Below are 24933 nucleotides of genomic sequence, written 5' to 3' on the forward strand. Positions count from 1 at the left end.
GTTGTTTGGCAGGCCTGGGCTGGATTCAAACCTGCCACCTTGGGTATACGTGGCTGGTGCCTTAGCCACTTGAGCCACAGGTGCTGAGCCTTTTTAGCATTATTTTATTCTATAAACTATTTTTTGATGGGTGGTATTATTAAAGGAATAAACACAAATACAAAATCTAATTGAAATAAGTTTAGGAAGAAAAGAAATCAGGCTATTGCAATAAAAGATTAAGTTCAGTATATTTAAATGTTACCAAAGGGGATGATTGCAGCTAACCTTGTAAGAAAATAAAATGCAGGGTTAGCTATCACTCAGAAAACATGGCCTGATCAGTCATTTAGGAGGGATTGAACAGGTTTGCTCTGTATATAAAATTACACACACACACACACACACACACAATTTGCTATGAAATCCAAACACGTACTTTATAATAATCCATATTAACTTATATATTAAAATACCTACATGTAAATAAATCATAGAAATTTCTAAGGAAGCAAGTCCAATTTATAAAAAAGCAAAAAAAGTAAACAAAAATATAATTAACTTAAAATGATTAAGCAAATGTGTGTCCAACATGAAGAGTCACAATAATTTGGTTTCCTTTTTTTATAGTTCAGAATCCATTGCCTTGGAAATATTTCCAAGTAATTTTTGCACTGAAGATTATAGAGTTTCTGTTTGAAGTTGTTTTCTAATTTTATTTTTTTCTTATTATTTTTTATTAAATCATAACTTTGTACATTGATGCATTTGTGGGGTTCAGTGTACTGCTTTGATATACAATGTGAAATGCTTACATTGAACTAAGTAATACATCCCTCACAACTAATTTTAAACTAATATAGGATGTTCTTTCTACTTATAAAAATCTGGACGGTAAATCTAATCATTGTTTCTGTAGATGTGGTTATGGTAATGTGTATGTTTGGAATTGTCTTCACGAGTAATTAGATTCTTCTAGAACTAAAGGATGCAGCTTTGAATGTCATTTGTCTCTGACATCGATAACATTTAGGGCAGTTGTCTCCAAACCTAGGTGCCAATGGTAATCCAATGAGGACAAGGAAAAATATTAAAACAACCTTTATTTTGATTTTTAAATACACCTCTTTATAATTTATTTATGTAGAATAAATTTAAAATTTATTTCCTCAGTCACACTGAACATATTTCATGTGCTCAATAACATATGGTTAAAAGCTACCACAATGAACAGCAGAGAACAGTCTCATGAGTGCCAAAAGTTTTACTGGATACTAGTACTCTACAATAATACTCAGAAATTTTTAAGATTTTTATACTTACTAACTGTTACTTTATCCTTATCCCCCAACATAATGTTGTTTGGCGTCAGATCTCTATGAACAATCCTCTTCTCCTTGTGTAAGTATCGAAGAGCTAAACACAGCTTAAAACAATGAACAGAAAACAAATTTTATTTCCCCGAATATATAAAATCAATGATAACTACTGTGCATGTTTCTAAGAAACCAGCTCAGACCTTTACTGTTTAAAGAAGAACTTAATGGGGGCGGCACCTGTGGCTCAATGGATAGGGCGCCAGCCCCATATACCAAGAGCGGTGGGTTCAAACCCAGCCCCAGCCAAACTGCAACAGAAAAATAGCTGGGTGTTGTGGCAGGCACCTGTGGTCCCAGCTACTCAGGAGGCTAAGGCAAGAGAATCGCCTAAGCCCAGGAGTTGGAGGTTGCTGTGAGCTGTGTGATGCCACGGCACTCTACCGAGGGCGATAAAGTGAGACTCTATCTCTACAAAAAAGAAGAAGAACTTAATGTAGGTAAAAGTGTACCTGTATAAATATTTTCCATAGTCTTTCTTCAGTGAAATGGTGTTGTTTTTCCTTCAAAGAACTGAAATGTTCTCCAAGTGGGGCTCCTTCAATAAGCTCCATAACTATGTACAGTCTATCATCTATATAAGAAACACATAAAAGTAATAGAAGATTAAATTCAACATGGACATCTCAAAAAAACCCTTATGAATTAGAATCCAGGTTTCCAAATAGGTATGCAGGGCACAACCCTAAGCAATTAGAGAAATGCTAGAATGTGGATCCACTCAGTCCTGCAGAGATTGGAGGAGGGGGGTCTGGGGGCAACTGGAGCATGGCCACAATCTCTTCTGGCTACAGGCAGCCTCCTAGCATCAGTGCATGCTGGCAAATACCATTTTCTACATAAGCCAGGATAGGGAATGACTGCAAGTTGCCAAGGACAGTAAGCAAATGATCTCCAGTCACTCCCTGTAGAACATGTGAACCTGCCTTTCCACCCAATAGTCTAAATGTATCCTCAGATAAGTCAGACATTTAGAAAATTACATTTATACTACATCATTTTGTAGTATGAAACAAGTAAAGATTTACCTTACAGATTCTGATAAGTAGAATAATGCCACGGTCTTGCAATGACACAGTTCAAAATACCACCCATATAGAAATCTGCTATGCCTCTCAAGAGCAGAGAAAGATGGGCTTCTCCTGGTTTTATCTAATAAATATTGGAAATTCATGACTGATTTTATCTGTCTGCTTTGGATGCCAAGAAATAAATAAGTAAATTCTACTTCCTCCTCTAAAACCAATAGGAAATCATAGGATATGATATATCTCTTTTGTGACTTTTGGATGTATATAAAATGTGTACGCACACGATACTTACAAAAGTAGAATCATACTATGTGTGGTCTGCAACTTACACTTCTTTTTCTTTAAATGATCTTGTATTTCAGTATACACAAATCCATACCATTATTTCTGTTGGTTGTATAGTTTAACGCAGTATGGGTATATCATAATTTATTCAATCTCCTACAGACAGACATTTATATTGTTTCTAATCTTCATAATTTCAAGAAATATTTATTATATGCACTGAGCTTACTTCTAGCTCTATTTTTGATTTTCTCACCTTTCATTTCTCTCTATAGCAACTTCCTAGTTATTTTATATTTTATGTATTCTTAAGCCACTTTCATTTCTTTTGGGGAGTTATCAAGGGTTGTAAATAAGTTTAAATTTGTTTTGTATATTAAGACACGTGGTGTCACTTCGGCGCAAGTCAGAAGCCAACCTTGATCTCTTTTTGAAGGGCTATGCACTAAGTTATACTAGCATTAAGAACAGATGGCTAAGGGAGAGGATTTATCGCAGAAGTTTCAGCACTGAGTTCTGATGGGTAAAATCATAACAAATGCAAAAAACAAAGGTTTTCTTTTTTTTTTTTTTTTTGAGACAGAGCCTCAAGCTGTCCCCCTGGGTAGAGTGCCGTGGCATTACAGCTCACAGCAACCTCCAACTCCTGGGCTCAAGCGAGTCTCCTGCCTCCGCCTCCCAAGTAGCTGGGACCACAGGCGCCCGCCACAACGCCCGGCTATTTTTTGGTTGCAGCCGTCATTGTTGTTCTGGCGGGTCCGGGCTGGGGATTCGAACCCGCCACCTTAGGTGTACATGGCTGGCGCCTTAGCCGGTTGAGCTATAGGGGCCGAGCCAACAAAGGTTTTCTTAAATAGTGATAGCACTGATGAAGAGGTAGTGAGGAAGCCTCAATCGTTGCCTTGTATTCCTATAAATCTTCCCTCAAGTAGATTTGAAATTTCATATGTGACATATGTATACTGTTTATGTCAAAGGCCCCATTTTCTTTTAAATAAGTGACTGAGTATGGCTTTAGTTCAAAGTTTTGATTCAGTATTCCTTCATACTTAACAGCTAGAGCCTGCCGGTACAATCAGTCAGGGCTCCATCGCCACCTTCTGGCATTGACTTGAACTTCAAGTAAAAGAAATCTCAAGAACTTAGCCCACTCTAATTTAATTTAGGGGTGGAAAGTGTCATCTAATTCAACAAAAATAACTGCTCATTTTCCTTAATGAAACCACTAGCCTTTAGTTTTCTTTCCTGATCCCATTAAGTGCTTTTCTGTGTATTAAAATAGCAATGACTATTTTGGTCTGTTCATGCAGCATCTTTCATATGCAGATCTCACTGTGTCACTGGTTGAGAAAACAATGCTCAAGATCATCCACTGTCATATTAGCAAGAAAGAAATAAACAAAATATCTGATTAAATGTGTTTTGTGACATTCAGATATAAAAATATGTAAGTAACAAAGATGTGTTCCTTGATTAGAAATACCATGAAAACTCATACTTACTTTCCAGAAATGTTTTGTAATAGCGTACAACATTGGGATGGTAAAGCTACAAGAAAGTAAATAACAAGCAATTACTACACTGCTTCAAAACATGAACTTTCTTTACAGACTTTTTAGTGACACTTCATATTTGAAAACATCAAAGAAAATTATCATACAGTAGAACCTTGTCCACCCATGGGATTGTAACAAACGGTCAGCATAAGGAACTAGGCCTGCTGTAGTGACACATACATTCATGTCTGCTCTATGACTATTAGGTCAGCTTAAGGAGGCGGTCGTTGTAGGGAGGTGGTCCACTATGAAGGGTCTACTCTATATTTATTTGTAAAGGTAAGCATTTCCAGATATTATCTAATTGAGATTTATATATTTTTAAATGTGTTGCTTACAAAACTAATCTGAAATAGCAATCTCCGATAGAGCTTTATGAAAATTAAAAACTGCTTTATCACTAACTTAACCAAAAGAGAGAGTTACAGAACTACAAGTAAGCTTCAGAATTCTTTTAGCCTGCCTGAATAGCACATATAAACTGCATAAAGGAAAAAATTGAAATGAAGTAAATTATGTTGAAAAAAAAATATATATATATGCATTGCTCTTTACCTCTCTCTACCACCTAAATATTTATATGGTTTGTATCTATTATACTATTTCTTTCTATGCTCTACAAAATGATTAATATGAAAATAAAGTGATCTAAAGGTTAACTCCGTTTAAATTATAATAACAATTGACAAGAACTCTGTTCTTTTACTTTAGTCAGGCTCCTCTGAGTCTGGCTAAGTCACATCCTTCATCTGCTCTGCTCAGTTTTATTGTGAATCCAGCAAAGTCAGTTTATGGAAAATCCAACACTTGATATCCAGTAAAATTCCTCATCCCCTCACACTTGATATCTAACCAAGTCTCTCTTAGTAATTTTCTATTCACTGACCCCCCTCACTCTGCATACTGCTTATAAATCCTCAATTGTCCTTCTTGAATTTAGAATTGGGTTCACTCTCTCTCCTCTATTGCAATAGTTCAACCCCATGATAAGTGTATTGAATACAAATCTTCCTTGCCATCTTTAAAAAGTGCCTAGTGCAATTTCTCTTTGATGTAAGTTTACTTAAGGATAAAAATGGAAATTTGGCCTTTTTCTACAAGAATATTAATATTTTTATAGTTGTTCATTTATTAGTTTAGTTTCTAGATCATCAGTTGGAATTTGTCTTATCTCAGGAAAGTCACCATCATATCTACAAATGGCTTGCATTTTTTTTTTTTTTTGTATGTTTGTTTGTTTCACTGCAAGCCTTTTGGAAAGGAGACTGCTAACTATCCACCAAAATCCTGCTGTCCCATTCAGAGAGCACATCTTTCAGCCTCTCTTGCAGCCAGGGATGGGGACGTAACTCAGTTCTCACCCACGGAGTGTGAGAGGAAACTGTCTGATCCCTAAACATTGGGAGTGGCCCTCACTGCTCTTCACACTTTGGATGTGAACATGTCTATGGCTGTTTCAACCGCTAAGATGAGGCTGATGCCCTATGAGGTAGCAGAGCAATAAGAGAGAAAAAAAACAGTGTTCCCAAATGACTGAATAGACTAGAGAACACGACCAAGCCAGTTGAGTCATTCTGGGATGTTACATGGAAGAAAAATAACCCATTGCACTGTGAGGCCTCTTTTTTAAGTTCCTATATTTTGGAGCCTCTTACTACTGAAAGTTAGTCTCCAATATTAGCAAATGTTCTCTCCCACTCTAGTTCCACTTATGTTGCTTCTGTCTACCATTATCTTTTCCTTTTAGGTTTCAATGTTATTATCCTTCCCAACAGTTTGAATGGCAATTGTACAACTTTGAGTTATCTCCAAGTCCAAGTAGATGCCTCTTCTTGGGCCCTACTCCACTCAGAAATTTAATTTTCTTAGGAAACATGCTAAAACAAGTAATTCACTTTATTAACTAGCTAGTGGCCATCAGATTTTAAATGATATAGGACCGTGTAAACAATAAGAACAATATTCTGTACCTATCTCGCTGGCACAAACTATAATCCAGATTAGGGTCCAAATGAAGATATGAAAGTGAGTTAAATTGAAAGCTATGTTCTAGCCTTGCACTACAATGCAACAGCATGCTGCAGAAGGCTAAATTATCCTAAACCTAAACAAACACTAACACTTTAACATTTAGCTTAGTAGTATACAAAAGTCAACTATAAGCTATTAGTGACAATATTTTCTGTAGTTCATAAATTGAAGCAGAACTATAGATTTTGATGAATACAGATCATATTTATGGTATTTTTATGTCCCAGCACAGATGCTATACAAAGTTGAGTAGTAGAGAACAAAGAGAAGTGAATGCTCCCCATAGGAGTTATAAAGGAACAGTATTTATAACAAATGTGCAAATAAGGAAGGCTGAAAAAGAAACAAACCTGTCCTTGGATCATACAAAGAAATCCACTTATCTTTTTTTTTTTTTTTTGAGACAGAGCCTCAAGCTGTCACCCTGGGTAGAGTGCTGTGGCATCACAGCTCACAGCAACCTCCAACTTCTGGGCTTAAGCGATTCTCTTGCCTCAGCCTCCCAAGTAGCTGGGACTACAGGTGCCCACCACAACGCCTGGCTATTTTTTGGTTATAGTAGTCATTGTTGTTTGGCAGGCCCAGGCTGGATTCGAATCCACCAGGCTCTGGTGTATGTGGCTAGCGCCTTAGCCACTTGAGCCACAGGCGCTGAGCCCCACTTATCTTTTGAAATGTTTTTTCTCCCCAAATTTTAATAATGATACCTAATTGAGTTGTTGCATTATGTCACAGTATTCTGCCCCTGCCAATAAATAATAACCCATCTTGATAATCTACATTTTAGATTTAATAAGGCACATTTGAGGAATGTTAACAGCTTAATTTCACTTGACAAAGGTCAGGAGACTCTTAATCATATTTTTTCTATGTAACCACATAACCAAATATGCTACAATACAATGAGCAGGGAACAGAGATGCTCACAAGGAAAAGGATTTCTCATCTGTGATGCTTTCTGTGCCATAAAACCCAAGTGCCTTCCATCCACAGGTCTGATATAAACTCCAGAAAGTGTTTTATGGTTCAATGTCAAGCCTTAGGGAAAAAGCTGGTGAAAATATCACTACTTCAATGTCATGATTTCATAGAAATTAGTTCATAAATAGCACGGACAAGAATAGTATAAGAACTCTACTTTCTTTAAATAAATGATGACAGTTATTTAAAGAAAATATATCTAGAAACAATAAAAACATTTACCTGCTCTTTAATTATTGTTAATTCAGAAACAATATTCTTTACACTGCTGTCTCGATCTTTTTTATCTTTTCCAAATGCTGGGTTATGCAAATTGACCTCTTTCATTGCTAAAAGATTTTGACCGCTTCGCTTTCTAACCTAAAAAAAGTAAACCACACATATACAAAGGGTACAAGAAAAAGGGTAAAAGTAAAAAGAGGAAGAAAGAGATAGATAAATAAGGTCACATGATTAAAACTAAGTTATCTAAATAGTCACCGCACATCTAAAATCCTAGCTGTCTTTACATTAAGCTGAGCTCTAAAAATTGGTATTTCCTGGGTCAGTCTGCAATATTCAGTAGGATTTCACTTGCTAAATACAGAACCAAGGCTGTGAATTTATAGAGGGTATTATATATCAAAACAAGCTATTTTGACTAATTTGGGGGGAGATTAATGACACCTGTAACCTTAAAATGTCAGTGGCCAATTTCTAAAAGCTGAGAGCTAAGACATCACTACAGCTATCTCTATCCATTGAACAAAAACAATCATTCTAATTTGTACTTCTATTTGTTCACAATTTTTCAATGACAAAAGTTCTAGTTGAGCATGTGTGATGTCTGGTTTGTTTGTGAATATCAGAAATGTTGCTCCCCAAGGGGAAAGTCACCTTGTAAACACAGCCAAAAGCTCCACTTCCGAGATGATCCAAAATCGCATAGTTGCCTATGTATTTCGAAGGAGCTTTGTTCTGATTAATGCTTTCAATGTTTTCAGCAATTTGCTTCAGTTCATCCTCCTAACCAAAAAATATAAAGGAAATGTGTTGCTGTAATAAATTCTATCCTGACCACATAGCGGCCTGACAAAATATTTAAAACAGGACTCACCACTAATAAGTTCAACTTTGATACTAATTCTTCATAAGCACTGATATCACGAACATAATGTCCTATGTCAATGAAAATCTCAAACAAGTCCGTGGGGAAAAGTCTACGGAAAAAAATATATGCACTTATGGTAGAACTTAGATGTTGTTGAATTGTTGGTTATTACTCCCCTTTCATGTAGCTCACTCACAGATTGATTATATGAAACAAAGTTAACTTGCTTAGCTTATCAACAAAGTAGAGGGAATAATACTCTCCCACTTTATCTTGCAAAAATACACTATCACCTTTGTTTCTCAAGGGAAACAAATAGAAAGGAAACTTAGAGATTTGCAGTACAGCACTGTGCTTATAGTTAATAGTACTGTATCGTACACTTAAAAGGGTAGACTAGATCTCATGTTATGTATTGTTTACCACAATAAAAAAATTATATACTATGGAAATGTTACAAAGACTTTATTTGTAAGATATCTGGGGAAGTAAGGCAGGTAGTAAAAATATTAGGAAGAAATGTTTATTGAATGTTTATTAAGTGCAGAGCACTTTCATAAATGTCATCTGACTCCGTCTTCATATCAAACTTAAGCAGTAAATATTAACTGAATTTTTTAATGTTTTATAGGGAAAAAAAGCCTGTAAATGAAAAATAAACCAAATGAGATTTAGGTATCACTTCCAAGGTACTGTTTCAATGGCTTATTAAAATTTTAAGTTCACTAAAATGGATGGTTTAGACCCTTGAAATGAAAGATTATAATGTATCCTTACTCATTTTACTTTCTTTTCCTCTAAATTCACATGTTATATATGGAAATAAAGTAACAACAGAAAATGGTCTGTGCTTTCTACACTTGATCTTAGCCAAAAGACCCAAAATCCATGCTTTCTGAACAAAAAACACTATATTAAAAGTCAGGAATTTATTTCTATACTGCCTTATCAAAAAATGTTTAACAAGCGCTTGTGCCTCTGGTTTTAGCTAAGCCCTCCACCTGAATGGTGTGCAGACCTCCACTAACGTAACTAGCATTTGATTCCCAAGATGGTGACTTTTCAGTCAGGCTCCATGGCAGAGGCTGCAGACCCCTGAACATACAGGCTTCTCCCCCATCAAATGACCTCCTGTCCCAGCAAGGATATCTAGTCAAATACAATAGTTTTGTTTTCCTATTGATTAAGGGAAAATTTTCAGATCAACGTTCAAATTTCTTCATAGACAAAAATACGTACGTGTCAAATGATGGCATCTACTTAAAATGTTAATATCTTTAATCGCAAAAAAACCTCCTAAAACCATAGCAGTACATGTAACTAAGAGGAGTTGTACTGATACAGTGACTTATGCTGTTTCATCACCATTGTCTTAATTTTCAGTATTAAGATATTGCTAAGACATTGCTACAGTAACTCAGTCGTATTTGTGAAATCTCAGAATTTGAAGACAAACAGTTTGCATATCATTCCCTCTCTTACTGCAGCATCTACATCAAGTATGTGAAGACAGGTCAGTCTCACCATCTCTTAAATCTCATGATCACTTTCATTTCTCTAAGCTCATACCTTTTAAAGAGTGGTCTGTTTCTTTCCATACTGAAGAGAAACCTCAAGGCTCTGAAAGCATAACACTAGAAGATAAAAGAATATATATATGATTCTTAAATGGGAGCTCAAGAAATGAAAATGTTTTCAAGACAGAATTATCATGAAGCAAACATAAAGTGGCTTTACTGTGAGTGGCTGGCCCACGCTAGAGCCAAAGCTTATAACTGAAAACAAAAACCACCAACACCTGGGGTAGCTCTTGTCTTTACAAAGTGTTTGTGTTGTAGAATGTTAGGGATCTTGGGCTTGTTTCACTCAGCACCTGTCACTAATTTCTTTCTAGAAAGTATGAAATGAGTACAGAGACCAGAAATAAAATTCCTATGCTGAGAAAACCCAATGTCCAAAGATTTCCAGAAGCTCAAGGTTTATTTTGTTTCTAGCCTGCTATATATGCCTCAATATTTATATGGTTTCTGTGAGAAAATAAACACCAGAAATGATGACATGTAAAAATAGCCACAGGCACACTGGCCTCAAACTTGACAAATTGGTCTCTTGAGTAAAGAGTCTTAAGCGTTCCCCAAATAGAACAATCTACAGTAACTCCCTAGAACGTTCAGAAAGAGGCCTGTGAGGCTTTAACTAAGAAAAATAAACATCTGACATTTTGCAGTGCTGAGAAAAAAAAGGAAGCCTGCAGTAGTACCTGTAAAATAGGCCGTCACTGGGGGAATCAGGATCGACTCAGTCTAATCTGGGATCAGTTCATGAAATCAGTGATCTGAATACAGAAAGGAGGGCACAAGCCACCCTGCCCAGAGAGGCCTGGCAGATACGGAAAGGACCTGGAGGAGGCCTGTGAGACAGGGAGAACATGTGTGCTCCTCACAAGCCAGTCCCACTGCGATTTTTAAAAACAACCTACTGGCTTAACAAAACGCATCTGCAGGGTAGATTTAACTTTCTCTGTTTTCCAGCGCAGTGTCCTACAGTGCACTAAAGACATCAGATCCCATGACTGTATGTTCTCACTGGTAGATTTCCAAAATCCCTTGCGTGCCAACACCTCCAGAACATCTCTGCCGGTTTGGCCATCATTCTGAATGATAGCTCTTAAGTCAGACTGGAGACAAACATCGTTTCGTACTTCTTTTCTAAGTGACTTTTTTCAAAAAGGGAAAAGATGAGCTGCAACTGCTGCAAAGGCTTAAAGTAAACCTGCATTTGTCTTTAGGGACGCTGCCCCACTCCCGATGTTCCGGGACTCAAAAACATCCTAGAACCAAGCGTGAGTGTGCCCCCTTCTTAACTCTAAGGTCTTATCTCCTGGATATTCCCTCCCCCAGCCACAGACCCCAGCCCATGAAGCAGCCACCCTTCCCCAAGCGCACTTGGTTCTCCCCCACTTTGCACTGTTGTCCCTCTTCGTGGCATGCCCTTCTACCCTGCAGTAGATGCCACTCGTGCCCCACTCACTGTCTCCTTATCCACTTGGCATGTCTCCTCTTATACATCAAGATCCATTTTATAAGTTTTCCTTTTTTTTTAATTTTATTTATTTTTTTAGAGACAGAGTCTCACTTTGTCGCCCTCAGTAGAGTGCTGTGGCATCACAACTCAGCAACCTCCAGCTCTTGGGATTAGATGGTTCTCTTGCCTCAGCCTCCCGAGTGGCTGGGACTATAGGCGCCCACCACAACGTTTTTTCATCACAGTTTGGCGGGGGCCGGGTTTAAACCCGCCACCCTCAGTATATGGGGCTGGCACCCTACCCTTGAGCCACAGGTGCCACCCAAGTTTTCCTTTTTTAAAGATGGCAAACAATTTTCTTCTATTGTATTCTGATACATTCACAATGTTTTTTTTTTAAATAAAACTTACTGCTAAGCAAAGAAACATGTAAATAAAATCCCCTAACTTTCCCACAAAGGCAAACCATTATTGTCTTTTACATTGTTTCAATATTGTTTGATTCCACCCCAGAACTAATGCAAAAATTCTAAAAAGCACAGGTCGAATTTTACCACAGTTTTCCCAGATTTCAATAACTTGAAATGGAAGAATAAAAGACATGTTTGTTACCTGTAAAAGATTTGTTTTTGCTGCATTCTTTTGTTTATTTGGTAAAATTAATTTTGCTATTGTATATACACCATTTTCCTGAAAGAATAAAGGGGTTGTGTTACCAGTGACAATGCTATAGTGATACACAAGAATAAACAAGCAATTAGACAACTCAAAAATTAATATTAAAGAAAAATATTAGTACAATTTTGGAAGATTAAGTAAATATTATAAGACTATACTTAAAATGTCAATTAAATACTTTTAAGTACCAAAGACTATAACCACAATCTTATCATTTTAAGTGTCTGTAAAGGGTTATGGTTATAATTAATAAAGTATATAAATTTAAAGTGATTAAAAACACTTTCTTTAAAACCAATAATGGAACATTAGAAAGAAACAGAGTAAAGGGATCTAAATATCTTTATACCTTACATTTTAAATACCTATGAAATATAATTTATCCTTTATAGTTTAGCAATTAAGAAATACATATACATCAATGATTGTATAATTTTTTAAAGAAAAAAAAGAAACAAGAATAACATATTTAAAAGGAAAAAAGTTATCTATGAAAACATAGTTAACATATTTCTAGATTGTTTCTAATACAAATATATACATGGAGGAATGAATAAAAAGTATTAATTTATTCCTACTTTTCTATATCTATTGAATATATAATTTACTGGTCTCTACTATGCATGGGCATTCATATTATAAATGGGAAGAGCTTTATTTGCCTTACTGTATCTAATCTTTATAGCTATGCTATGAATTAGTTTATAATCTTCCTATTTTATCTATGACAAAACCCAAACTTACAAAGATAAAGTCATTTTCTTCACAATCCAAGTCAGCAGATATTATTTCCAGGAATTGCACCCCAATCTGGCCAACTCCAAATACCTGGCTTCACCCACTACCCTGACTGCGGAGTTTCCTCAGGGACATTAATCATTGATATGATCTCTTTATAAGGCTATGTATTCATGTATTGAAGTTGTATATAACATATTGATGCCCAAGAAAAGCTCCCCCTTAAAAGTCAGTAAGTGGGTTAATATTTTGCAATAGAAATCCACACGAGGGTTTTACATGTGTGTGTTTACATATTTATTTACTTATATTTATGTGTGTTTATATATACACACAAATATAGAGCTGTATTTGTAGTAGATTAATTAATGGATTATATTTTGTGAAACTGGTTTCGTGGCAAGAAATATTTTGTTTGGTGTGTCTCAATCACCTCTAACTGAATAACTTTGATATATTCTTAGTTAAAATGCCCATTGTCCTTAATTGATGATCAATATTGATGATCAATACTGATGATCAATTGATGATCAGAATTAAAGCAATTCAGAATAACTTTTTTAGAAAGAGAAAGAAAATGGAAAGGTCTGCACATAATGTAGGGAAGAAATATCCACATGAATTAACTTTATGTCAGTCCCTGTTAAGCAGAGTGAATTAAAGAAGGAAGAACAAGATATAAAGTGGAATTCCATGAGTTCAATATTTTTTTTAATTTTTTTAATTGTTTTGGAAATACTTGTTTATTGCATGGTTCTCTCCAGATTTTATTTCTAGGCTTAGCATAATTGTAAAGCACTTTGGCAAAGAGGAAGAAGCATTCAGATGTGGCTGGGGACCTACGGCCATGTTGATTGCACAAGGATTTATTTTTCTAAGCAAATATTTCTACATATCATGAACCTGTCTCTAAGTTAGGCCCCATAAAGAATAAACAGTACAGAATCCAAGTCCTCATGGAAGGATAGACAAGGACATCATTTGCTGTCACTGGAATTTCTTTTCATGTGGCCTTTTAATTTTACTATTCTTTGTCTTTATGAGATGAAGTTAGGTCATGTCCCTTATCTTGACACGTCTTAGAAATTATCTGGAAAACAGATTTTGGCTGGGAGAGGTGGTTTATCTGGGAGGATCACCTGAGGCCAGGAGTTGATTTAAATATTTAAATATCACGAGATGTGACCCCTAACCCTATCTGGAATACAGAATGTACCATAAGGTGGGTTAATCATGACCCTGGAGAGAAGAAAGCGCTCACCTGAACCACCTGGTGTGCGTTGGTGTCATTGAGCACCAGTTCAGTGAGGGCAGCGCAGCAGGCTGAAATGAAAACAATCAAACAAACAATGCAGCTCTACACTTCTGCATAATGCTCAGCTCCACAGAGAATTTATTAGCAAAGTCACTACTCAAGAAACACTAATTTTCCACCTCCTGGGTGGACTCAAATACAACTCGGATTTTTCCTAACACAATGTAACCTAATAGTAATCTGAAAAGAAAAAAAAATGCTTTAAGTTAAAAAAAAAAAAAAAAAAGAGAGAGAGAGAAAGAAAAACACTAACTTTCCTCTGGCCCAGCTCTAGAGGAAAAGAAGCTGACCTTTAATGGTTTCTAACCTGCTCTGCCATGGAATCCATATGCTTGTATATCCCACAGCAGCCATTTGTTAAGCACCTACTGTGTACTGGGAGGCAGGCACTGCAGCTGTCTCATTCATTGCAATTCTCTGTGCTCGACATATGGCTGGCACTTAGGAAGTGCTCAGTAAATACATTTACAATGGTTGATACATGAAAGAATGCTTTCAATATAATATCCAAATTAATCTATATATTCAGAGCATGTACTATGATTACCAGCTTTACAGATGAGACAATAGAGGATTGGGCCACAAAACCAGTAGATAGAAAGGACCAGGAGTCCCCCACCCATGTCAAGAGACCTTAAATCCCAAGTCCTGCACAGTCCCACTCCTGCCTCCTTTCGGCCATCATGGCAGCTGGAGGTGGCACCCCACACTGAGATGCTTGGCCTCCCAGATGCCAGACTCTGCTGTACAGAGCACCCTTTAAGGATGATACCCTTTTATTAAGCCTAACCTTGCTTGTTGTTCCAGCTCGGTGCTAATGTCTTTACACATATTGGTCACATATTCTCACAAATAACCTTTATCTCTGATATCATGGTTATAACCACCATTTTACATGAGCAAAAGTGAAGCTTGGTCAGGTTAAAGAACTTGCCCAAGGCCACATGGCCATCAATGAGGATGGAGCCAAAACTTAGACCCTACTCTAAACCCCTTCCTTTTTTTAATTTTTATTTGTTTTTGCTTTTGTTTTTTAAGATACAAAATAAGCTACGTAAACATCCTGAGCATATAGCTCAATGAGATATTATATATCTACATAACCTTATGCACCCACACCCAGGTAAATATATAGGCTATTTTCAGTCTCCCAAGAACCCCCAGTGATGCTTCCTAATGACAGAGGTTAATTAACTCCCCTATAATCCCACATGTAGGCAACTCTTCTGACTTCTATTACCATCGATCTCACCCTGTCTTTGAGAGGATCAAAGAAATACTTGGAGTTCTGGGATTCAACTGGATTAGACTCCCTAGAGAGGCTCGAAACAGTAAATCTGCAGCATGAGCCCTTGCATTAAGACAGAAACTTTTTATAGTGGGGCGTTGTGGCAGCCGCCTATAGACTCAGCTACTCAGGAGGCTGAGGCAAGAGGACTGCTTGGGCCTAGGAGTTTGAAGTTGCTGTGAGCTATGACCCACAGCACTCTACACAGGGTAACAGTGAGATTCTGCTTTAAGAAACAAAAACAGACAGAGGCCTTTTAGAGTAAGCAGGAACAGCCATTCAAAAGAGGAAATACTGTTTCCCTGTCTTCACAGTCGGTGAAGAAATATCTTCCCCATTCTCCAGGAGGAAATATCAGAGGGCAAAAAAAGTCTGCCTTCCCTACTCCCCACCCTGCCAGCCTGCTCTTGACCTGAGCATCTCTCTGCTCCCCCTCCCTCCCATGGGTCTAGATGTCTCCTGTCTCGTGTCTTGTTGTGCCCTTCCTGGGGACTGCCTGGGGCACCCAGCTTGGCCACAGCACTCAGACTGCACTGTAGCCCCTGTGCATGACTGCTCGTGGTGGCCTGGCCAGAAAGTGTCTTCATACATCCCTGCTCCGGCTTTCCCGTGAAAATCCCACACAGGACAACATCTTGCTGTCTTCACTTTGGAGCTCATAAAGTAGAAGGACGGCACTCCCTCACACCTGGTGAGATGAGTGTGTGCACTGCAGATTTTCTCTTAAGTAGAGTGCCCTGAGATTCAGAAAGTTCTAGAAAGTACAATTCTGGCCACAGAATTCACCAGAATTCACAACTTCACCAGTAATAAAACTCTCTTTATTTTGTCTCTTTATTTCTGACTTCTGTGTGTTTACTTCTCAGTGAGTTCAGAACATGGAAGAAAGAGAAAAGTTTGTTGTATCATTAATCTCCAAATGCAGCGCTAGTACCAAGAAGTGTGTGGCATCCGTGTGGGTTTCATTTTACATTTTTGTAAACTTAAAATAGTGCCTAATTAACACTATCATATTAACTTCATAAGAGGGAATAATAATGCAAAATAATAAATTATACAATGTCAAATAATTAAAAATAATAGCATAACATAAATACCTGCTTGAAGAGAGAAAGTATTTTCTTGTATTTCCTGAGGGCTTAAATCATCTGATAAATGAAGCTGCGGGATTCGCCCGGCAGCATTTGCACTAGACAGGCTTCCAATGGAAGAACGGTCAGAAACAAAATTTCTGTCTCTGGAAACGAAAAGTTAATGAACAGATCATTTATCAATTTACCTCTTGGTGAGTCCTTTCTGTGTCTTGTTTAAGAAACAGTTGCCTTCCCAGTTATATTTATTGTTCCACTTTCAAATCCACCTAGCACTGATTGTGTATGACATGAGGTAGGAATAATTTTTCTATTTATGGTTATAGAACTGACTCCACACTATTTATTGAAAATCCTGACCTTCCCCCAGGGCTCCACCTGGCCACCTTGGTTTCTGAACTCCATTCTGCAGCAATCAATTCACTTGAATACATCTCAGTCTTGATTATTCTGAGTTTGCTTTTTCCCTGAAATTCCTGTCTTCCTTTATTTTAAGGAAGTTCTCTTGTATTATATCTTTCAACTTTTCTGTCTCCTCTTGTTTTACTCTCTACCTCGGGAATCTCAATTATCCACATGTTGAAACCCCCCCCAATTATCCACATGTTGAAACTCCATCTTCTGTTGGCCTTATCTTTGATTTTTCTAATTGCTTTCATTCCTTCATCTTTCTCTCTGCATTATATTTAATTCTTTTTAAGCTTGCCCTCCAATTTACTACTTCCTGTTGTTTTTTTTTTTCTGGTATTCTAGAGAATGCCTCAGTTCTCTGTGTGTTCTCAGTCCTCATTTTCTTTGCTAGATCTGCAGTCTCCTCCCCTTTTTTGTTGTCCTGTCATTTCATCTTCAATCTCTGTCATAAATTCATGTTCTGCTTAACGTCTTTGATGAAATAAAGCACTAGTTTTTCTATTTCCTCAGTCCCCTGTCTTCCACAATAGATCCTTCATCTGTCTTCTGTCAGCTTCATTTCCTCCTATTTTACATGGGTACCATATTTTTTCATTTATTAATTTTTCTCTGGTACCAGCTCTATCTGGATTTCTATGTGCCCAAACATGACATGAATGGAGTCTCCCTGACTTCCTTCTTATAGCATCTGGGTCCCCTAGTATCCCTCCTTTAGTTGTATGGAAAAGGTAAGGAGCTGCGTCTTTAGACAGGCAGACTTGGTGATCTTACATCTGTCAACATAATGTCTTAAAACGCAAATTTTATGGGTCTTTCTACCTGAGCAAGAAGAGTATATACCCGATGGAGAACTGTCTCTTAGTTTGGGATTGCAGGTGAATAGGCACAAACAGGTTTCCTGGAAACTGCCCTAACAACAACACCTGTTCATACTCAACCAGATGATCTGGCAGCCTCCACCCCTGGTGCCAGCTCCAGGCAGCCTCGGGGCAGGCACAGACTCTGAAAGTACTGTTTATCCAGCTGGGGTAATAAACTCTCTCAGAGCACCAAGACATATTTAACATAGATTAAGAGTTGACATATATCATTTTCCCAGGGAAGACTTTCCTAACATTACACCATAAAAACAAAGTGGAAAATGACTCTTCAGACATAAAAGAACTCTTTTCTATCAAGGATAGTTAGTTATGACTTGAGCAAAAGAAGGAAACTAGTACTTTGTATTAGATTTAACCCTATGTGGAACAGGGCAGGTTTTATCTATGAAGTATCACTTAACTATATATAGCTGCTCTCCAAGAGGGCAACACACCACTACTGTAACAGGGGTGACTGGCCAATGATAAGTAACAACCATCACTATCACCCCATCATCACCCTACAAACCTGAACAAAAAAACCTTAGCAATTGTAATATTTTGACCAAAGGGCTAACTTATTCTGTCACAACACTAATGAAAGATTTACAGTTTATACTTTAAGTAATTGAGACTTTCTTATGATGGTCATAAAGGCACATAGATTGTGTCAACAGTCTATAAATTTAGTGCCTTTGTTTAGGTAATGACAGAAATAATTAAGCTATTGTCTATTATCTCTACAGTCTGGTTCTTATGCTTCAGAATGTTCCCTCTGAGAAAATCAAGTTGGTAACACATAGTTCTATAATATCCCTAGAAGCATAATAAAGATAAAGTCTTAATAATATTGATTTGACAATATCTACTTATATTAAAATTGATACGTCATTCTGCCTTTAATATAATGATCTTTATTTATATACTATAGCTCATAAATAATCTCTTTCAAGTAGACATATTTATTTTTAACTTTCATGCAATAGGGCTGAGATATGCTTTATAATAAAATTAGGTAATAGAATCTTCCCATGGATGGCACCAAAAGATACTATTGTTCATTACTTCATTGTAAGTAATGAAGAAAACATGGAGGTTACATTGCAACATACTTTCAGAGAATTTCAAGTGAAAACTACATTAACAAACCATTACTTTCCCATGTTCATATCTTAGAATCCATTAGAATTCTACTTTTTAAAAAAGAAATAATAATACTCGCTTTAGAGAACTGCAATGAAGATCAGAAAGAAAAGTAGAGCAATGGACCAGGATCGTGACATGGCGACCACTTGTCTAATGATACCATCTTTTATTTTAAAGGAGGATTATACATATGTTCCTTTAAAATAGGCTTTCCTTTTATTGATAGATAATATGTATATACACATATAAACGTTTTAGTAAAAGATTAATAATTATTGTACTTGGTGGCATAACAAAGTGTACACTGATTCAAGGAAAAGGCAGCAGAAAAAATGTTTTAAGTTATTGGATTTCCATTCAGCCTACATAATATTTGCAGACTGGTGGTCTTCTACATTCCTGGCACTGATCTGGAGGCTGGTGATGCAAAGATAAACACAGCAGAGTTCCCAAGAACTTTAAAAGATGAATACCCCTAACATTGATACAGAGCATGCTTGCAACAAGCATAGATGGTTCTGGAAAACATGAATGGCCAAAGAACCCACAGTGAGAGGGAGCACTGTGCACCCAATATGCCATCTTGTCAAGAGGTCCAGCCTTCTATGGAGGGCAGAGTAGGCCACAGCCCACTCGCACTCACCCTCTTAAAATATGAAGAAGCTGCTTGATGCCTCCCCAAATGCGAATTTCCACACTGGTCTCAGGGTCCTCACAAACCTGGACCAGAATCCACACAACACTCCAGAGCAGCTTCAAGTGGTCAGAGTGGAGCAGACTGAGGAGGACAGGAATCCCCTCATAGAGCTTCACCTGCTCTTTCACCTGGGGTTCGGCACAAAGTAGGCGCAGCAACTCCGCAGTTAGTCTGAAAGGAATGGGAGAGTGTGAGAATCACAGCATTACCAGTTAGTGACTTTATATATGTCATTGCATGAAATATAACTCTAACATTTTCCAAGCCATGGGTTGACACAAGTTTTCTGTACAGGGCCAGACCAAAGCCAAATGTCCTGGGTTTGCTAACTATATAATCACTATCACAACTACTCAGCTATGCTGAGATAGCACAAAAGTAGCCATAGACAACACATAAAAATGAATGAGTGGCCAAGCATGATGGCTCACACCTGTAATTCTAGCACTCTGGGAGGTCAGGATAGGAGGATCACTTGAGGTTAGGAGTTTGAGACAAGCCTGGGCCAGAATAAGACCCCTGTCTCTACAAAAAATAGAAAAGATTAGCCAGGTATAGTGATGCACTCTGTAGTTCCAGCTACTCAGGAGGCTGAGGCAGGATAATCTCTTGAGCCCAGGAGTTTGAGGTTGTAGTTGGCTAAGATGATGCCATGGCATTCTAGCCATGGTGACAAAGTGATACTCTGTTAAAAAAAAAAAAAAAAGAACTAAAGAAAAGAAAGAAAGAAGGAAGGAAGGAAGGAAGGGAGGGAGGGAGGGAGGGAGGGAGGGAAATGCCAGTGTTACAATAAATCTTTACTACAAAAATGAGAAGCAGCCCAGATTTAGACTGCAAGGGTCACAGTTTGTTGATCACTGTTCAAAGTTATTTCCTTATTGCATCCTCATCAGTCTGGTTAAAAACCTACTGACCAGCAAGTAAGTACCATGTAAAAATGAAATCTGCATTGTGCTAAAGACAAAAGAAATATAAAAAACCTATTCAAGTCTCCAGAAACTTACTACATGGTTACCAAAAAATAAGACATTCATAGAAAATGTCAAAAACACTACAATGCAGGGGAATTAAGTGCAAAGTGCTCAGTTACTATAAACCCAGTTCAAAGTGCATAAAAATGATGGTAAAGACATAAGGTTCAGCTGAACCATGAAACATGATGGTAAATATCTCACAGAATCATCCTTGGTCTCCTAGTCTCACACTCTAAACACTCTCTCTGAATGGCACCATCCATTCTTATGGTTTCTAACACTCACTCAGTGATGCCATCATTATCTCAGGCACTGCTCCAGCCCTCAAGAAGTTTTAGTCATGTGTGTGTGTTCCACAGGTACTCACCACACTACCTCTAAACTCAAAGTCATTATCCTCCTTCCTCCCCAAATCTATTCTTTCTCTCCTATCCCACATCTTGACTTCTGGCACCACAATCTTATCAGTTTTCCAAGCCAGAAGACTGACAGTCATCAAGATACTTCTTTTCCTTCCACCCCCTGCCACTGCCAATTAAGAATCCCTGGTGTCCCCTATTTCCTGGGCAACTTCTGGGATTAATTCTCCCCAATGTCTGCAAACTAGCTAAGCCCATTCTTCCTCCCATCCTGTGGTCCTTGATTATGATCAAGATATAACCTCCTCTGTCCTCCACCTTTCCAATATCCTCATTTCCATACTACTTTATAATTCCTTTCCCTGAACCAATTTTCCATGGCTCCTCTCCCTGCCAAATTTTCTGCACTGACATTAAAAATACACATTTTTGGTAAGCAGTATTTGTTACCTTTGCAAGCTTTCTGCACCAAACATTCCCTCCCTGTTGTATGTGGATCTCCATTTGTGAACATATTCCACCCCCACCCGCCCCTACATATACTTCTATCAAAGTGATCTTTTAAAAAAAATAAATCTGACCATGCTTGAAATCTTTCTGTCTTTATTTTGCACACAGAACTCATCATAACCTGGATAAAAGTATCTTATTGCATCATCTAAAAAATAACAGGGTTATTGCATAGATCAAATGAGTAAACACACAAAAGTGCCTAGAGCATGTTGTAATATAGAAAGCACTGATCAAAGTTAGCTGTATTTTTAACTTATTAACTGTCTGATCTAATTATCTGGTACTTTCCTTCCTTTGCTCCAATTGTACCCAACCACATAGATTCCTCTAACACACCCAATCCTGTGCCTCCATGTCAGAGCATTTTCTGTTTTCACTTGCTCTCTCCCTCAGCCTATCTGTCTCCTCTGTCTTCTTCTTTCCTCCAGGTACCTGGCCTGACCCCTCACTCTGATTGGTCTCTGCTTTGCTTCCAGAGTGCCCCATACATCTTTCTACTGTACCACTAGCAGCACTGTAAGGAAACTGGTGACTTGTCTGTCCCCTCCCCTCACTGAACACTTGGACCTTATTCATCTTTGATTTTCCAATAGCTGGTATACAGTCTGACCTTGTTTGTTGGGTAAATAAGTTTAGATAACAAAGTGTTATCTAAAGTCTCTAAGTATATAGAGTCTTCTCTAAATTTAATGCTCTTTGACAAGACTTCTTGAAAAGAGAGGTAAATTGGCCTTCAAGGAAAAAAATCCAAAAGGAATTACAAGTTTAACATCAGGGCTTCATCCAGGCTCCACTATTAAGCCAGACTTTAAATGAATTTGCAAATCTGTAGAAAACTACTATTCTTCTCACTAATTTTGTGGTTTGGGGAAATTCTGGTAATTTTTTATTAAAATCTGGTAAGTATTTTAAAATGTGATGAGTTTATAATAATACAAATAATCATATAGTTAAAAGAGAGATTTGTATCTATTTTACTTCTTTAGAAAATTATTATTCAATTAAATATAAAATGATTGCAAATCTATTTAAACATGACCTAATAGCCATATGGATACAGTAATCCTTTAGAACAATATTCAGTTCAAGTGAAAATGAATCCATTTGACTTTATTTTCTATTTTGAGTTATTATATCAGGTAATTTTTCAAATTACAAATTACAAAACAAGTCAATAGCTACCTTTGTTTTGCTTGACTTGAGATAATTAGTTTTAAGAATCTAATCATTTATTGCACACATGATCTGAAATTACTAAAACTAGAGTCACTTCAGAGTTTCTTTTTCCTAAAAGGCAGGATGTAAATAAATGCAATAAACAAAAACATTAAAGATGTTATCATACGATTTATGGAATTAGATTCTATGCCCAGATCTAGAAGTAATGAAGGACTAAAGGTAAGTTGATACACTTCTTTGTTCTAGTTCCTTTATATGAACTTAAATAGAAAATAAATGCTAATCTGACTAATGATATTCAGTTACAATGTAAATAACAGGACATAATAGAAATAATAATAATAAGCATTTGCATCAAATAAAAACATTGTCTTTTTTCCCCTGTTAGCAATCCTACCTTTTGGAAAGCAAGTCATACTCATGTAAAATCATCAATAGATTTTCTACAATGTTGAGTTCACTTATCTTCTCCCTACATTCTGGACTATAAATTGAAAAATATTAGTAATTACTAACAACATCCATGTATTTATTACATTTACCTATTTACTATCCTAGGTCTTACATTATCTCAGGAGAAGAGACCAAAAACAAAAGGAATCATAAGCACACAAAAAGAGAGATCCACTTATTAGCATAAAGATATATTTCAAGTTCTTTTACAGATAGTTATAAATTATAAATTGCACACAAACTTTATAGACATCCAGTATTTAAAATAATTATGACATCTATAGGAAGACAAATTTTCTCAGAATTTTTCTAAAGAACACAATGTTTAAAAATGTTTTTATGTAACAATAGAGGCCAGGCATGGTGGCTCATGCCTATAATCCCAGCACTCCTACAGATTGAGGCGAATGGGTTGCCTGAGCTCACAAGTTCAAGACCAGCGTGAGCAAGTGCAAGACCCCATCTGTAAAAAGTAGCTGGGTGTTGTGGCTGGCACCTGTAGTCCCAGCTACTCAGGAGGCTGAGGCAAGAGATGTTGCTGTGAGCTAAGACGCCATGGCACTCTACCCAGGGTGACCAAGTGACAGTCTGTCTCCAAAAAAAAAAAAAAATACACAGGTAAGAATGAATTAAGAAGGTCAGGGAGATGCAACTGCAAAAGTACAAAAGAAATAATACATATTATGGTGATTTTTAAAAGTGGAAGTAACTGAGATGAAAAGACTAGGTAAATAGTTCTGGTCAGGGAAAGAAAACTAAAATTTTTAACAGCAATTTGCCTTTCCACCTAACTTAAATTCTTAAATAATGCTCTCTTTCCAGAATCATAACAATAAACGTAAATAAATAAATGTAATTCACATTTATTTTTCACAAAAATATTTACAATTTACTACTACTTACACTAGTTGTAGGTGACAAAGTAACTTATCTATTCTGTATCCTTCCCACTTAAAAAGGTATCACAGAACTACAAAGTACATTAAAATACACAACTCACCTTTCTGCTAAACTAGCCAGAGCCAGAAGGGAACCCAACAGAACATTTGTATCTCGGGCACCAAGTAAATTTACTAATGTCTGAAAAGTGAAGTAAAGTTTAGTTCATGTTATATAAGTACAATGAAGTTTATTTGATAAATTATACAAATACTGTAAGCTTCTTGAATGATATAATATTTCTTTCTCAAGACCACAGAGGTTTAATCTTTTTTTTTTTTGCTCAGTATTTTATAATGTATATGCCTGTATAATTGAGCACAAGCTGTATATACAGTTTTAGAGCTGCTCTTACTTTGTTCTTAATGTTATCCACTAAAATTTCTCCATAGCGTTAAGTATGTCTTCATAAACACTATTTTTTGTCATTATAATCAAATTATTATATTATGGCTCTCCTGACAGAGTAATGAAAAATGTTATGCCCTATCAAACTTTATATATTCTACTTTTTTAAGTTTTATAGACTTAACTTTAAATGAACTTTTTTTTTTTAATTGAGACAGAGTCTCACTTTGTAGCCGTCTGTAGGGTGAGTGGCATCACAGCTTATAGCAACCTAAAACTCTTGGGCTCAAGCGATTCCCTTGCCTCAGCCTTCCTAGTAACTGGGACTATAGGGGCCAGCCACAGTGGCTGGCTTTTGTTTGTTTGTTTACTTGCTTGGTTGTTTAGCAGACCCAGGCTGCATTCGACCCCACCAGCCCCAATGCTGCCCTAACTACTGAGCTACAGGTGCCCCCCAAGAACTTTTATTAAACATTCAAAATATCCAGTTCTGTACAGAGAGCAGGTGTCCACCCCCTCCTTACTTGGAACTCTTGAGATTAAGTAGCAACTTGCCCAGGACAGGAAGTAAAATTGACCAACCTACATGAC

The 24933-nt window shown here is 37.0% G+C and overlaps 1 protein-coding gene across 1 annotated transcript in view; it reads right to left on the reverse strand.

Annotated features, from left to right (window-relative positions):
* Positions 1-24933, reverse strand: part of NEK10 (NIMA related kinase 10) — a 219000-nt gene that overhangs the window by 159257 nt on the left and 34810 nt on the right. Inside the window, exons 9-21 of the mRNA XM_003781754.1 lie at positions 24056-24135; positions 23000-23086; positions 19524-19748; positions 16470-16609; positions 14031-14092; positions 11966-12043; positions 9899-9963; positions 8336-8438; positions 8116-8244; positions 7462-7599; positions 4174-4219; positions 1808-1929; positions 1303-1405 (exon numbers count right to left, since the gene is read on the reverse strand). Of these exons, the coding sequence (XP_003781802.1) occupies positions 1303-1405; positions 1808-1929; positions 4174-4219; positions 7462-7599; positions 8116-8244; positions 8336-8438; positions 9899-9963; positions 11966-12043; positions 14031-14092; positions 16470-16609; positions 19524-19748; positions 23000-23086; positions 24056-24135 (1378 nt within the window). The remainder of the gene's footprint in view (positions 1-1302; positions 1406-1807; positions 1930-4173; positions 4220-7461; positions 7600-8115; positions 8245-8335; positions 8439-9898; positions 9964-11965; positions 12044-14030; positions 14093-16469; positions 16610-19523; positions 19749-22999; positions 23087-24055; positions 24136-24933) is intronic.

The sequence above is a fragment of the Otolemur garnettii genome, unplaced genomic scaffold, assembly GCF_000181295.1.
Source record: "Otolemur garnettii isolate 467f Iridium unplaced genomic scaffold, OtoGar3 scaffold00002, whole genome shotgun sequence".
Lineage (NCBI taxonomy): Eukaryota > Metazoa > Chordata > Mammalia > Primates > Galagidae > Otolemur > Otolemur garnettii.